General features: G+C 36.3%; 1 protein-coding gene across 1 annotated transcript in view; it reads left to right on the forward strand.

The window, feature by feature from the left end:
* PTPRN2 (protein tyrosine phosphatase receptor type N2) overlaps positions 1-17466 on the forward strand; it is a 631017-nt gene that overhangs the window by 264542 nt on the left and 349009 nt on the right. The window contains exon 10 of the mRNA XM_041408324.1: positions 5010-5096. Within this exon, the coding sequence (XP_041264258.1) occupies positions 5010-5096 (87 nt within the window). The remainder of the gene's footprint in view (positions 1-5009; positions 5097-17466) is intronic.

The following is a 17466-nucleotide window of genomic DNA, read 5'->3' on the forward strand; positions in this document are numbered from 1 at the left end:
CTCACTGGTAGGGACCTAGACACTGGAAGATACAAAATCTTATTTTCACCAGACAATCTAATTTTCTGGTATTCAATGTCCATTACACTTTGTGGAAACACTTTGGCAATTACATAAAGTTTGGCTTCCAAATCCACTCCTGAGCATTTAAATGGATTGCACTAATTTTCAGAAGTGCTCAGCAGCTCACATTAAAGTTAAGAGATATTTATTCCTGTGCTTTCGTTTCAGATTCATCTCTGAATAAAATAGCTTCATAGGCTAGATTGTGCCTTTTTTAATTTGGCTGTTTGTTTGGTTTGGTTTGGGGTTTTTTGTGTTTGTTTTTTTTTTTTTTGTTTGCTTGTTTGTTTGTTTTTAGGGTTTTTTTGGGGTTTGTTTTTTTTTTTTTTTTTTTTTTTTTTTTTTTTTTTGTGTGCACTACACAAAACTCCTGATGAACTTAAGGGGAGCTGATTGGCCTAGGATTATTTTAGGTCAATCAAGTAGATCTGAATTGGATGATTTATTTTTGACATGATTAAACTTGATACAGAAGTTTTCATGACTATGTCATGATGTTAAATCATGACATCAGAGTCTTGAACTGAGCTGGGGAGTAATTTCATCTGAAGGGATAATGCAGTACTACTGTATAATATTGTCTATTTTTAGCTGAGGTATAAACCATATTCTTCAGGAGGTATAACAGTGCAAAAGCCTTGCCCTGAAAAGTGAGATCAAACAAAAGCAGTAGTGAAGTATTTTGCAGATGACACTCTGAAAGACTTTGAAACTGTATCTATAATCTATGTATCTTTATAAACCCCAAAGGAAATATTTATATTTCATTCCCCACTTATTTATTCATTGTCATTAGTGTGTCAAAGTTATTCTACCAATAATATGAGATAGAGATTGGTATGTAAGTGAGAGAGAGCTCTGCTACTGATGCAGAAGGGTCTGAATCTATCAACTAAAAAAATAACAATTAGGATAGTGCTCACAGATAGAGATGGTATTAGAAGATAAAGCAATGGAAAAAAGTACATTATACATGAATTTTATATACTTTCTGACTCTCTTTTCATCTTCCAAGAGCGCTGGAGATGGAAACTTAAAAAGGACCTCAAAAGAATTACTTTAAATAGTGAGATGTATCACATTTTCTTTTAGCTGCTGTTATTACAGATACCTTGAAAGAAGGTGAAAAAGAGAAATCTACAGCAAATTGAATGAGAGCAAAGGCAGGAAACCCAAAGTAAGCACTGTCTCAAGATGTCAGCTGGCAACATCTATATCATCTGCAAAAAGGTGATCTGCCATCCAGCAGTTGACTCTTCCTAAGGCCGAAATCTAGCCCAAAGGTGATCAGAAACCTTCAAGGCAATCCAAAAATGTAGTGGTAAAATCAAATAATAGAATCGTAGGATATCCTGAGCGGGAAGGTACCCATGAGGATCACTGAAGTCCAATTCCTGCTCTGCGCAGGACACCTCAAAAATCACAGCACGTGCTCAAGAATATTGTCCAAACACTTGAACTCTGCTGAGAGTGCTGTGACCTGGGAGCCTGTTCCAGTGGCCATCAAGCAGGGAGTTAAAGGCACTGCAGAAACCGTTCATTTTCCTGGACACAGAAAGAGTTAGCCAGCCTCAGGAGAACTTGGAAAATATAAACAGCATCCATGAGAGGTCCTTTTTCTGCATTTGTTTTTTTTTTTTTACCAGCTCATGCTTTGAGCTGAGGGCTATGTAAATTGTGATTTCTCTCTTAAGGATTCACTGTTATGGTGTACTGAAATGCCTTTTCACAGACTCTGAAAGAAAATGCATTGAGTTGGCCCTGGAATGTGAGGGGCCACAGCCCAGGGACTCCCTCTGTGCTCTACTGCTTGGAGTGCCAGCAAAGCCCAGCACCAAAGGAGTTCCCAGATCCCCCACTGGGGACTGCAGTGACCATCTTCACAGATCAGACAAAGCAGTGTGAACCCTTCCCACAATTTTTCTCCAAGTCTTTGGCCTTGATAAAATATTTCAGTTGTCTGAAGAGCCTTCTTTCTACTCTTACAACTTCAGTCTACAGTGTCTCGCTATTTGTTCCTTATCTCAACACTTATTTTTTTTCTTTCTTTCTTGGTTTGTCTAACACTTCCTGTTGAATTAATTCCATAGTTGTTGAACCCTCATAATCAATAGACAAAAAATATTTCTAAGAAAAAGACTCCCTAATACTCCCTAATACAGAAACTGAAATGAGAAGGCTGAAAACTAAGTATGTGAAAGATCACAAATATCATCCGTTCTATGAGTATTGAGTGCTTGCACTGAGGACGAGTGGGAGGACTATGGGCGGGAGAACAGGTGATATTTGAAAGATTGTCCTTGTGAAAGCCTGAAGTCAGATGGGTGATGTGGGTGAATGGTGCTGTTGCAAGGTAGGTCAGTTTGGTTAGCACCATTCTGGTGGAAATGGTATGATTCTCTCCATGTAAACAAAGTTAAAGGCAATCACCATACAAACCATGCAACAATGAGCAAAATGAAACACTAAACAAAAGCAAAGCTTTAATTCAGGGTGGAAAATCATGGCCTGGAATTTTTAGAGAAAGGTTTTGAAGAGTCTACTGTCCTACACACAGCTTTCATAGAACTGTAATAAACAGTACCAGATTGTATCAGTGTTGGGAAGTTGGAAAAATGGCATTTCAAAATATCATGATGGTAATCATTCTTAATGGGGGCTCTCAGATATGACTGTGGGATCAGTAATAATATTGCTACCATAGAATGCTCATCCTGCAGCTTTCCTGAGCTATTATGAATGATAATTTCTTAGCCTATCAAACTGCATCTGAGTTTGTGAACCTTTGTGTTTGAGTTTGATATTGCATGAGAGTTACTGAGACTGCTGTTGGATGCTCAGGCTTGCAAAACAATGGCCTTCCTGCACGATTTTCTCACCCATTTCCCCTCCAGCATTATTGCTGGTTTGTAGCATTCAAATGCTCTGATTACACCCCCCATTTACTGCTACTGCATTGGCTTGTTGCACCATATCTTCCTTTTGAATCTGGGAAATGCTTTTTCAGGGCAGTAGGGAGGGGTAAGCTGGGAGTAGGAGGCTGAGCTTTGCAAGTGAGGCTCCCTTGGTTAAAAAGCAGCACCAATGGGCACAGCAGCCTTTGCCTGCATCAGACTTGCTGTTACAGTAAAAGCCCACTTGCTGACACCAATCATTTCTGTAATTTAAGCCAACCTCTTTGGGAGAAAAGATTTAATTAACACATAAACCCTAGAGTAACTATGACAGTCTGCTTTCATAGTGATGAGAATAATCACGTTTCTATCCACTGTCAGTCCTTGAAATATAACAGTTTTTTGAATAATCTATAGTACATTTTTTTTACCTTACACAATCAGTCAGATTCTTTTGTTGCTTTCACACAGGAACATTTCTGTCTTAGAAATCCAGAAAATCTCTATATTTATCTGGTGCCTTGAGGGGCTACCTCTGGTTGTGTGACAGGAGGTCTCTTGAGCATTTTGGGCTAGTAGCATGAAGGGAGGCTGAGCAATTCCATCCTAACCAAGATCCACATGAGATATCCCATAATTTAAATAGAAGTGCCCTTAGGGCAGTACATGCAGAAACCAAAAAAAAAACCACAAAAAAATGCAGTGAAAAAAAACCAAAAAAACCCCAAAAAACAAAACACACAACCAAAAAAGAAAACCAACCAAAAACAAAACCCAAACCCCCAGTGGTCACTGCAGTCAATAAATGAAATAGTGGCAATGAATTACTGTGATATAAAATTAGATCAAAAAAGCTTCAGCTCTGAGGTAGAAATAGTGACCTTTGAAAAAAGCTTTGAAAAAATCTTTTTTCCTTAGTCTAGTTAAAAAGATTGTGTCTAATACTACACACTTTTTTTGACACCTTCTTCTCCTACTTATTATAGATCCTTGAAGGAACAAATACAGAACCTTTTTTCCTGTGGGTTAATCTCAGTAAGGTTGTTTCTGCTTTCCATGAAATAAGTTAGATATGCTTGTAAGGTATAATTTTATGGTCTTTGAGGCTTTAACAATGTTGAGAATAAATCTGCGATCACAATTTAGGCAGAGAATGTTGTCTCTGTTGTTTTCACTGGACACTGCTACATCATTTCTGCATCTTTTTTCTTTCTTAATGCTTTTTTATTTGGTTCCACAATACTGAACAACTAAGCAAGGTAGGATCTGTATATTAGGGATGGAATGTTCTTAATACATCTTTAGAGTTGTATCAGCTTTTATAGCCTGAAATTTTTGCAAATATAAATTTTGCATCTGGATAAGTGCTTCTTAAAATGATAGCAGTCATATTGTGTTAGGCTTGATTGCAACCTGTTTTCTAAATTAAAAAATGTAAATGTGGCATTGACAAAGGTTAAAAAGATTTAAAGGGGTCTCTGTCAGCAGTGTATGCACACACCAAGCTAAATCCTATGTATCTAATCAATGTCCTCTGGACTGTGTGTCTTGCTCCATTGTTTACTTTCAAACCCATAATAATTTTTGCATCTTTTCCCTGGGCAAAGATTCATTTTAAAATCTAATGAATTTAAAAATATGCTTTTCACTTGTCCATTTGATACCGAGTTTGCAATTTGACTTTCATTGTTTGTTTCCCTCCTTGTCTCGTCAATCCTTTTCTTTCTTTCTGTCCTTTTACTTTATTACATTTTTTATTGAGGACTGAGATGAACTGGTTGCTGCATCATGGGCCCATTACACTTCCTAACAATTCCATTTGCACCTTATTGTTTGTCTTATTGCTGGAAAATTCAGGTGATTCATCATGCCTGAAGAAGCACCTGATCCCAATTCCCTTGATATCACGATCACTATGTGACAGGAATACAGTTAGTGGTGGCTTTCAGACTCAAAGAGGCCAAGGTGATAACTCTTTTGGGACCTTTAGCCTCTCAAGTATTGATGAGTTCCATTTTTTTAATGCTCTGTTTTCTTGCTCCCTTTCAACAGCCCCCTGAGTGTGGAAAAGGGCTTGGAGTTAATAAAGGAAGTGGCAGATCTCCTGAAGCTGCAGATGAGTGTCTTCGATGATGTCAAGTATGTACATGGGATTTTCTCCTTTTTAATTTTATTGGATGTCTCATTATTTTTGAATAGTTTGTCTTACAAGGAAATATCTGCTCTTTACTGTCAAAATTAAGGAGAACAGGCAAGAGGGGAAAAAATATTGATGATCTTTGTAATATTCCCTACACATGGGAACAAATTATTTTGAGAAAATTGTAAAGAATGAATTTTTTTTCTTATTTCTTAGGGAAAAAATAATCTCTTCCAAATGCCATACAAATATTACAACCTTAATTTAACAGTTTCTAGGTAAGGAAAGTCTTCTGAAGGGTCATTTTACCCAGCATTGCCGGGGGGAAAAAAGATACCAGAGATGGATAAAAACTTGGGTGCCTGACTTTGAGTCTGGCACATAACACACTAGGTCATGCTTTTTGGTCAGCTATTTATTTAACAAGTCACAGGGAGTTCAGCTATGCTGAGCACTGGTTTTCCTCCTATGATTCTTACTGATGAATGCTCTGCATGTTAATGTCATGAACTAGGAGGTTATGATCTGCCATGTCTAGTAAAGAGTTTTAGATTGAGGATTTTCTGAAGGCATTTTTGAAAAAACATGTACTTCACAAAACTTGATCCTCTCTGTGTGAAACAGAAGGAGTTTGATGTAAAGGTAATTGAAAAGAAGGGTCAGCTGTTGGAGGGTTTTGTGAAAAGGAGTCACATCTTGGGCACACAGAAATAACTGATGCCTGGGTAGCATCCAGCTCCTGCCTGTGTTTCAGAAGGTTTGGGACTACTTGCCTTGGCCCATGAGTTGGGTTGCTGAAGTGCAGCATCTTTCTCAGCCTCACCTGTGCTGCCATCAGCTGCTCTTTGATCTTCATTTACAGAATGGAATTCATTGTTTAATACTCATTTTTAAATCATAGTCTGATGATGTTTTTTGTCTGTAGTGGAAGTGTTTGTTCTTGATTTAAAAAAACAAAAAAAAATATTGTAACCCTTCTATAACTGTATTTGAATGGAGAAATGGACTACTGGTGAGAAAATCTTTTCAGAAACCTGGAAAATTCCAGGTATATTTGCTTTAGTTATTGAGAAGGAAAATATTCCCACATTTTGTTTGTTTTGATTAATGTTTTTGGCTGTATTTCATGAAATACATTTTTTTAATGGATACTGAGTTTTTAAATTGAAAAATAAATATGATATTCTATTATCTTTCTTGTAAAGAGAATTTGTACCCTTGACCTTGGACACTAGCAGATAAAGTCTACTACACATTTAAAGGGGAAATCCCATGGAACAATCTCTCTGCTGGAATCAGTGGGTTCAGCTTCATTAACTTCATTTATTTACAGTATGAGAGCACTTTCACCTACCTTTTTAATTGTTAGTATAAAGCTTTTTGGTTACTTTTTATCATTTCATGAATCACAACACATTGCAGTTGATAGGCTGTGGACCTGTTCTCTAATGAAAAATATCCTTCCAGTGGTATAGGCAGCCATGATGGACCTTTCTTTTGATGTGCAGAATTAGCTGCTTATTTTGCATCTACTAATATGCAGTCAGGTGAATGTACTGAAAATATTTGTATGGTCAGTACCTTAAAAGTGTGGTATGAATTACAGGAAGTCCAAACAGGACTGAGCATTCTTCATCCGATCCATACAATGTTTTTATCAGTTTTTGCCTTTTTAAAAACCTATAAGTCTGTGAAGGGTTATCCTAAATCTCAAATCAGTGAAGAATTCATCCATAATAAATTTTCTTTGTTCAAGAGAATGAGATTCCTTGACTCAGGTTAAACCCATAAAGTACTAAAGGAAGTTGGAGCTGACCAGTAGATAAAGAAGTAGTAGAAGCTTTAGAAAAAGGCCTTGCCAAAAAAAAGAGTTAACACTTTTTGGATTTGTTGTTTTCTTGCCATTGCACCACTATCAGTGGAAAAAAGTATGAATTTGAATACTCTGGTTAGCTTCTCTGTGACCTCACGGAGAGGGGTTCCAGGAAAAACCTGATGTCATGTCAAAGTCACCACTGACACATCAAGAAATATTTCTCAGGAAATATGTTTCTTAATTGGGCTAAGGCATCGTGAGTAATTTATTTTATTTCACTGGCAGCTAAAAGTATCCTTTTTCTTAAAGTCTTTTTTTTTGGGTAAAAATTGGGAAGTTATGTAGAAAAAGCTATCAGTCAGCCTGGAGAAAGAAGAGTTATAACAGGGGTGAGAATTTGTCATACTAGCCTACTTTAACTCTGACCTGAGTATTTGCTTGGTCTGGAATTCTCAGTTCTCTTTTCTGTCCAAGAATTCCCAATGGCTAGAAAGTAACGGTGTAGACTTGGATGTTTTAGATCATTGCACATATTTCGGAGTAATGACATGTTATAGAGAATCACAGGGTTAATTTGAGAGTATATAGAAAGCCATCACATCAAATAGGAATAGTGCAAGAACTGAAGAGAGAGGGTAAGTGTTGAGTTCTTTTAATTCTCAGCTACCAGTTTATAGTCCTTTCCTCTAAAAAAAAAAAATCACTCAACCCCCCCCCCCCCCCCCCCCCCCCCCCCCAAACCAAAACAAAGACAAACAAAGAAAATTTAAAGGAACTGCCTCTCTAATAAATTACTGCCTTTAGTTAGTTTTGTCTGCAAATATCTTTCACTCTTGCCTATATTTTTAATTTTTCCCTGTGCTTTGAAGTTAGGTAAGTGAACAATTGCCATGGAAAGGAATCCAACACCCTGTGTTAGCTCTTGATTAGCTGGTGCTTGGTAGCTTATTTTATCTTCTGTCTTTCACAGTCCTGCCAGCTTTAAGGACAGTTCACAGGATATCCCCAGGCTTGTCTTGCAGAGCATTCAGTCCATCTCTGCAGCTGATTTGTTGTCAAGTTCACATTGACATAAACTTTGCTCATCCTGTGAAGCAGATGAGTGGGAATAGATTTAGGGAATTCATAATTAGAAATATTTCAGCGTTGAAAGTAAGATCCAACATGTTAGTTGTCACTTTTGGATACAGCCTGAGTCTTTATGGAAGTTATAGTTATGCTTAATATGTTTTGTTAATGGTTATGTAGCTGTCAAATAAATTCCATTATTTCTTATTACATCATTAGAGACCATTAAAAGGATATTAGCATGCTGATGTAATTATGCAAGCAGACGTAAAATTACTATAGTTATGATTTTATAATCTAATTATGGGTGTCCAATGCCCCTGGTGATTGATTGTTGGACTGGTATCAGGGATTGAAGTCAGATGGGTACTTCTGTTTAGGAGGGTTTATATCTATTTTCTTTTAAAAAATATGACTTTGCAATCTGCAACATTGGCCTTCTTCATGTAATTGAGTTATTCACAACATGAGACTTTATCAAGAAACATCCAAATATAATAAAAATACTAAAATCTCCAAGCTCAACTTTGAAAGAAGTGGAAAGGACACAGAATTAATAGTCAAAGTCATTGATTAAAGCATAAATGACTTAACTGGTTTCTGATGAGAATACAAATAATTTTTGAATTTGTATTTAATGTTCTCATATTTGGGGTATTTTCTGCCAACATTGTAAAGGGGAAGTATCAGCTCTGACCTCAGGATAATGCCTTTGTATTGAAAGAAAACAGATTATTCTGATTTCATAGTATTTCAGGCCTTATATCCTACCATTCTCAGTCTCCAGTTAAGAGTGAAATTTTCAGCTGAATATTACATTCTCTCTAGACTGATATGATTTTCCCAATTGCCTCTGAAGGTCTTTTGCTCTAGGTGTCTCTTTTTTCCCCATTTTGTTCTGCTTTAGCTTCCTCCATCCATTTATCTTAATGGCAGTTTCCTCATTTTTGCCTCCTAATATACCAAAACTCAGTACTCAAAGAACTGAACTTTCAGGACAAGTGCTAACTTGACCAGCATTTCCATTTTCATATATAATTTTTCAGCAGAAAACCTCTAGCAGAGCATTCTTTATTCATTCCATAAAACTACATTAATCTCAATCTGCTGCTGTTGTTTTGAAGTGTAACAATTCACTATATAACCATATAATCTATATATATAATGTTAAGAGTGAGCAGGACACTTAGGCTAAATTTGAAATGCTAATATAAATAGATTTTTTTAAGTTGAAAAGGCTGATTCTGATTATCTAATATAACATCCTGGATTGCAAAACCATTTCATTTAACCAGTATTCCTCTATCATGAATTGATGCATTTATATTGTGCATCCAAAACTAAGTTGAAAGACCAAATCCCTCATATTTCAGAGTCTAAATCTCCAACACCCAGGATTCAGGCTGGTTGTTCAGCTTTCCCCTCACAGGGCTCCCTACCCCCACTGGGACCACAGGTGAATTCAGTACTTACTTAAATAGTTTATTATATGAAAAATGAAAAATTCAGGTTAACTCAAGGTATACAAGGAAACCATATGAAGACTTCAGCTGAAAAATATCTTTCAAATTTTGTAGCAGACACAGCAATGTGATTTCACATTTTGAAAAGAAAATACTATAAATTCAAAATAATAACTAGTTTCAAAATTTAACTAAGCTTGACTTATTTAGGTGATGAGAATAAACAAAAGATTGACTTTGGACTGAACTCAAGCCATTTTCTTGTTTTGTTTTGTTCAGGTGGCCAATCTTTTGAATAACACTAATTATGATAGACTTCTGAAATATTGAATCACATCTATATATTTTTCTACGGCCAACTGTTTTATTTCATGAGCAGAAAAGAAATCCTCAGTTAATGAGTAGCTCTTCAATGTTTCATTTTATTTTCATTGTTCAATGTGTGACTTCAGGTTTTATTTATTGCACTTTATTCAAATTCTACTTAGAGGTCAGAAACCCCATTTCCTTCTCTTTTGGTTTGGATTTCTTTTCCTATAGTGCTCTTCACTACACTATCAAAATGCTTGGCAAACATGAATTGATACATTTAACTCATATGAGATATGGGGTTTTATTAGGACCATGCAGAGCTGGAGTTATGCATGAAAAGGTTTGTGTCAAAGCTTTTACCACTACGAGGTGTCCAGTGTGATGTCTCACTGCATGGCTTACTCAGCCTCTTCTGAAACAAACTTACCCTGACTGAGACAGAGATCCCATTGGCTCCAGTCTGCTGAGCATTCCATTACCTGGGCATTCAGCAGTCCCAGGAATCAGCTCTCCATTCAGACAATGGTGTTTGGCCTTTAACATAAATAAATAAATAAATAGATTCCAGAAATTATTTTTTCTCAAATGAACTGAGACTGAGTCTAAGTCTGAAGTGAGTTATTCCAGCAGAAGTTAAGGTAACAGCAGGACCTTTAAATATTTGTTATTCCATACTTTATTTGTAATGTACTTCCTGAAGTCTGATAAAATTAAAATTAAGGTCTTCTCTGTTACTTAACCACCATTCATCTTTGGATTTCAAGGATCCTGCTGAAAAAAAACCACATTAAAAAGAAAGGCTGCATTTCTGTGTTTGAGGATAGATTTTTCCTGTTATACAGTAGCACATCCACAGTGTTAATCATGTTTTTTTAACAGTTTTGTGTAAACAGTGATTTTAACAAAAGCTTGAATTTGGAAGGCTTATCATGAGGAGAGTTACAAGCACGTTATTTTCTTCAAATACTACATACTTTTCGTACTTCAAATCTCTTGTTTCCAAGTACTGGGGTTAGAGACATTTTGCACCTCCTTTTCAAAGAACAGGCCTTACAGAACCAAACCCTGCTTATCATTATCCCTGCTCTTAGGAAGAGCTGGAACGGTTGGGCTGGAATAAATACAATTTGAAAAGCCAACCAACCATCCCGGTGAAAAAAACTTGAACTAAGGATGGTATCTGAAAATCAAACCAAGTGGTGAAAGTTTGGAGAAGCTTAAAACACTTTCAAATTGGAAGTGTTGGGTAGGCAGAGTGGTGAGTGGATCTCCCAGCCTCACCTATTATAAACATGTGCATTGGCTGTAGTGCCCTAATCATGCACTGTAGGTTTTGTTCATTGTTTGTCATGGTACTTTTATAACACCTGAAAAATTCAATCAACCAGTTAATCATATTCAGTCATCCAGAACCTAAACACTGGAACAGTACTTGGCATTTTCACTCCATTGTGCTGATGGGTTATGACATGTGGTGTATGTATGCTCTAAATGTGAACAATTCAGGAAATTATTGAGAGGCAGGACAGTATGAGGGAGGATTATTTAACCACTGAGCAGAGGTAGGACAGGTAGCACAGGGTCTTGTTAGATTCTCCATTGTGCAGATTCTCCCTGATTCCATTCTCCTTGATTTGATGTGATTAATGTTTTCATGTGTTGTATGTTGAACATCTGTGGATTAATATTCTTGCAAAGCTTTTTTTCCCCCCAGATTGGCAGATTCTGGATTCTGTTATGATTAATGTTATCATGTGTTGTATATTGAACATCTGTGGATTAATAGTCTTGCAAAGCTTTTTTTTCCCCCCAGATTGGCAGATTCTGGATTCTGTTGTCTATGTTATTTAGATTTATTGAGAGGAATGTTCTATAACTCATCCTGCTCACTTTAAGATGCTGTAAATTAACTAGAAATAGATACTTTTTTAAATTTCCACTCCATTTATTGCCCAGAAATTAAGCAAGATTTGTATTTCAATTTGAACTGTACCGTGCTTAGTCTCAATAAAAAGATAGACCTTTCAAGAAAGTTGGGCAGTATTTGTCATCTGCTCTCTGATCTTAAATAGCAAACAAATAACTGTGGTTATTTGACACAATCTTGTTTAAAGTGTTATAAAAGCATAGCTCAGAAATAATGGAACCCCTTTTATTCAAACTTGACTTCTCCCACAGATTTAATGAGTCTGGGAAACAAATTATGTGAAAAATGTGTTGCTGTAAATCATTGTATGCAGGCATTTATAAGAAATTACATTGTGTTTTCTGGTACATATTGTCTTATTTGACAACTAATTTATAATATAAAGATGCATCACTTTTTAGAGGAATGATGATAAGGAGAAAAAAAAAAGGTGAAAATTTAAACTATGCATTTCCTTACTTAAAAATGAGTTATTCCAGGACCTTAGCATTACATTAGTCTTGTGGCTTTTCCCCCTGAGGTACAATACATTTTGTGTTCTTTTCTTAAATGAATGTGCATATAACCAAGATAATTTTGCCTTCTCCACTGTAACTTTCCTCCTAGAAAAATATAAAAATCATTAAACTAACAGGAAGGATTTTGGCCTGCAGCATTTTATGAATTCTAGGTTAAAAAAGAGAAAGACCATAAAAATATAATTATATTACTTATAATCCTTATAAATAATATGTATGGTGCTTGGCTTTCCATTGCAACATTTCATCTCATTAAAAGAGAGGATTTGCACCTTTGTAATCAAAAGCAGAATGAATCTACTATTATTGATATATTTCCATCAATTCCTAGGTACCTGCTCAAGAGAAGCTTTACAGATATGTGAACTTCTGAAGTTTAACCTTTTTTAACTTCATATTTCTCTGCTACTCATCTCTCTGTGTGACCTAGGATGGCATCATATTCCTTTTTTAATAAAATCAAAGTTCATAACATTATGGGGTAGGCAGGATATACTCCTTTCTTTCAAGCAAGTCATTGAGTGTGTGCCATTGCATTTGATTTATATAACACTTCACATATTATTAACAGGTAATAATTTCCATTCTGAAGATGGGTAGATTGAAACCCAAGGCAGTTTGCTTCATTTTCCCTAAAATGGCACAGGACTTGATGACAGATATGAGAATAGAAACAGAGAACTGTGATTCTCACTCTTGAACTAAAGCTTCATCCACAAATAGAATTACTAATATTAGAAATGAGAAAAGGTTTTCATGTAGGGATTTGTTTAAAAGAATAACCCCTTAGAAGAAATATAAAAAGTATTTTATGTCTATGTCTGTCTTGATCCTCCTGCCCTTGGCTGCCTAATTCTCCTAGAAGTACAAACACATATTTTTTTCTCTCATTTTGTTATCTGGATGGTTGGATTGCATAAGCATTACAGACCTGCTGACCTAGCCAAAAAAGATAAAGAATTCTTTTGCATTTTTGTTACAGCCTAGCCAGTATTTACTGTTTATTGCATAAACAGGTCAATAAGTTGAATTACAACCTGCCTGTGGAAGGGTTTGGCTTAAGAGCTATAAAGGCAGAGCAAATATGCATCTGTAGGTGCAACTGAAAAAGCCCAATAAATTCCACTTGCAGTACCTCCTTTGCCAAGGAAATATCTACCTCACAGCTGGCAGGGGAGTCTCAAGAACAAATCTTCTCATTGGTGTTTTCAGAGCTAAAGGAGAAGCCAACAAGTCCTTATGAGTACAAGCAGGAGAGCTCTGGTTGTAGCACTCAGAATTTGGTGGCCTTTTGAACTAAGACTGTAGCAAAGTTTGGGTTTTTTTTTTTTTTTTTTTTTTTTGTCTTTGGTTGTGCTGCCTAATACTAATGCAAGAAATTTGTGTCCTACATGGATCCTATCAAAGCTCTGAACATTCTGAACCTGTGCCTCTGTAGCAACCCTAACATGTGAGTCATGCTCCTCATTAAGGATTTAAAGTCACTTGTGCAAGCAGAGCAAAAGGTGACTGTCATCCCAACAGAGGAATTTTATGTGCTTTCAGCCAGTTCCATTAACAACACAGGTGTGTACAGGGTGAGTAGGGCTGAGGCCAGTAAAATGCACTGAAGGCTTACCGGCTGAATATGAAAAATGTCTGTTGTTTGTAGATACAAAGGTATAGAGAAGGATAATGGAAATATAAATAGAATGCCTTTTTACTTTTTTTTATGACATAAATTTTATCCTTTAGCTTAATCCTTGGGGAGTAGAAGAAAAATCACTGTACATTTAAGAAGCTTTTTGAGACCATTCTTCCACCCTCACGGGGTCCAAACAGGTTTTTTTTTACCATAAGAAATTATAGCACTTGTATGGTTTGTTCTTTTAAATACTGTAATTAAGAACCTTATTTGCATGGCAGGCAAAGCTGGCAACTTTCATGTACTCAGTGTGGTGAAAATGTCAAGATTCATGGCTTGTGACAGATTAATAGAAAAATTATTTTAAAACTCTGCAAATTATTCATAGATATTGAGTAATCATCAAAAGTTGCATTTTGTGAAGAATAAAAATAGGGCAAACTGAGTGTAGCATCAATCTCTAAATTAAGCGTTGTCTCTTTTTAAAATCATTTAAATTGTAGGCTTAGCAAAATAATCTTCACCTCAGATGAAGCAAGTTGTAAAATCTTTAAAATACTCTTTCATCATCTTTTGCAATGTAAATTAGGATCAGTGTACTTAGCACAATTTTGATGCATATAGATTAAATGATTAATACAAAATTAATGATTAATGTAAAATAATTAAAGCTCCATCTTTTAGTATCAGTATCAGCGACCCACCAGACATGGATTGCTGTTATTGGAAAGTGTCCCTTTCTGGACCAGTCATCCCTTTCCTGTGACTTCAGTCTGGAAATTATTCTAATGACAGTAGTGTGTCAGGCATTTCATTATTTGAGCACCTTGTGGTGGCCTCTTCTCTGCCCCTGAAATGCTGGTCTGTGCAGTCACTCCTCAGTGCTTATCATGTCAGGGGGAGAGAAGAGGGCACGACAAGGTGTCCAAGGCCTTTCCTGATTTATGAAGAATGTAACTTGCAGAAGTAAATCTGGACTGCAACCATCAAATCCAGACCTAAGATTTCTTTCCATGTAGCTGCATTTGTGAGATGTGATTGCTCTGATACTGTCAGTCTTTCTAATCTTTGTGGTCTACCTTTGTGCTTCTGCCTCCCAGCTGCCTGGTGAAAATCCCTCTAATGAAATTCAAGTGGTGATAGGAAATCAGCCACTACCTGGTGAGCACTGCAGTTAGTGACTGTGCCTTAGCAGGGATTTTGCTTTTCCATCTTTAGTTCCTGGTCACTGTCAGACCAGGTGGAATGTCAGTACATCAAGTCTTTAACTTTCTCTCTCTAAGCTTTGTTTAGTGCAAGAACACTTCAGACAGTGGTGCAAACTCTTCATGCTTAGTGTATATGAAGGATATAAATATTAATAGATATTACTTGCTGTATTGCAGGGTGTTCTGGAGCACTGTGCATCATTCTGCACTTTAAGGACCATGTTGAAAGTTTCCTGAGAATAGCTCAAAAAACTCATTTTGCTAAAACAGAAAAAGATTTTTTTAATTGATCACTGGCTGTGTGCATACATAGCTGTCAATAGGAATGTGAGAAGACATACAGCTCCACATTGATATTTCTGCAGTCCAGGTGCAAAGTGAAGCAAATCTTTGAACAGTAAAGATATTAAAGAGTGAGAGATGTGTGTCTTGTTAGTATTAAGCCTGTGTGATGATCAATAATTCTGTACTCAACAGTTCAGGGATGTTATTTTGTAGCAGGTCAGCACAACACATCCTTTGCAAGCTTTCTTCAATCGTTGAAGCTCAGTCAGGTACCTGCTTCTGCAATTTAAATACAGTGTGATGCAATGCTTCACAAAATAAATTCTGGTCAACAGTTCTGGTCAAAAATGTTGGTCAAACTTGAAATCAAGTGGTCAACTGATTTACAGCTACTCTGAATATCAGAAGGAGAACTACATAGCCATTAATCCATTCATGTATTATGTGTCAATGTCCAGCTGAAATTTTCTGCCTTTGCTTTTCTCTGTAAATCATGTTGTAGAAACATAATGTAGTACAAAAATGCCTCTGATAATTATGTGCTTTTCCCCATTGATTTGATTTGACATAACTATGTTTATATACATCTAAATATAATATGTAAAACATTTACAGCAACACGAGCATCTTAATTTTTCCAAAATTGAGAAGGTGAAAAAGGGGCTTCAGTGCAATATAAACAATGGACATAAGCTTCAAATTCCTATACACAGAAGGCATAGAAATGTGTATACATTGCAAGTCATTAGTTTAAGCCCACCAAATGTTTCCTGAGACAATTACCTTCACTGCTATAAAATTTGCTTTGCATAGTCCTCTGGAGCGTTACTAATTGCTTTTCTTAACCTCCAGAGATTAAAGGATTTTGAAATGAACATATAGACAAGTGGTGACTTCAATTTCAAATCTAAGCTTTATTAAGGCAAGCCCTGTTTTATTAAATGGGGTCATTAGGAGAATGTTTCATGTTGGAAATAGCCAATCCTAATCTCCTCATCTTCCTCCAGTCTTCAGAAATTGCACTTTGTCTGTATCTTAAAAATGAGATGCCTCATGAAATCATTTCCATTTGGCATCAGCTCTATGTCTCATCTTCAAGAGTACACAGACCCATGTTGGCACTTGTTTCTCAAATCCTTTTCCACTAGGGGGTATGATAGGCTGTGCCTGCATCTCTGAGCCAACACGCGGTGTGATCCTGCAGCGCTGGAGTACGCGCACACGAGGGGGAGGAGCAGGCGTGCAAAGCTTGCTACATAATTTATGGAGATTTAAATCCTGTCATTCATAAATATAATTATAACCTACGGCTTGAAAGTGATATGGACCTTGCCATATTGATCATGCTCCAGCTCTGTTTATTCAGATCATTCATTTGTTGACAGGGAAAATATGAGAAGAATGCTGTTAGTCGTAAAACAATTAACAAAAGGAAATACTTCTATTTTACACAAAGAATATTCTTTGTTTCTGTGTGTGCTGTGCACTCTCCCACCTTCAGATGGGAAATATAAACCCAAGGGGAGGGGATATTATTAAATCAGCAATCAACCTTCAAGTCATTTTGGTATAAACACTGTAATTATTTCATCTCTAGTAAACAGAATAAAAGACAACAGCACATAAGGGTGACAATTTGCAATATGCTTAGAATGTCTTTGTTAAAAAAACCCTTATTATGACTGAAGGCAACATTATTGTAAGTAAAGAAAAAAAGGTAAAAGTTGTGACAGCCAACAGGGGGGTAATTAGTTGGTAAAGTTCAAATAATAAATTTAGCAGGTCATTGCAACAGACATTACATTTTGTGTGAGGAGAAGTCACTCTTTATTACCTTTCAACTGCTTACTTTTATTAAAAATAATTGTAAGAAAATATAAGGAAAAATTGCTAAGTGCAATTATAATTAAGTCCAGATAGCTTCTAAAATTGACAATCTTCACTTAAGTGAGTATAAGCTCAGAAAAAAATACTACAGATTTACCTGGGGGTAATTGTAGTAGCATGCAGCTCAGGGGGAAGGATAGACAGAAACTCCTGTCTAACATTCTTAACCTCAGTTGCAGCAGATGCCAGATGTGGGTGAGGTTTCAGCCTGGTCAATGTGGTTTCTGTGTGACTGTTTTCTCCTGCCCAGCTGGGTGAGTG

The sequence above is a fragment of the Onychostruthus taczanowskii genome, unplaced genomic scaffold (genome assembly GCF_017590055.1).
Source record: "Onychostruthus taczanowskii isolate IOZ18803 unplaced genomic scaffold, ASM1759005v1 scaffold3, whole genome shotgun sequence".
Taxonomy (NCBI): Eukaryota; Metazoa; Chordata; class Aves; order Passeriformes; family Passeridae; genus Onychostruthus; species Onychostruthus taczanowskii.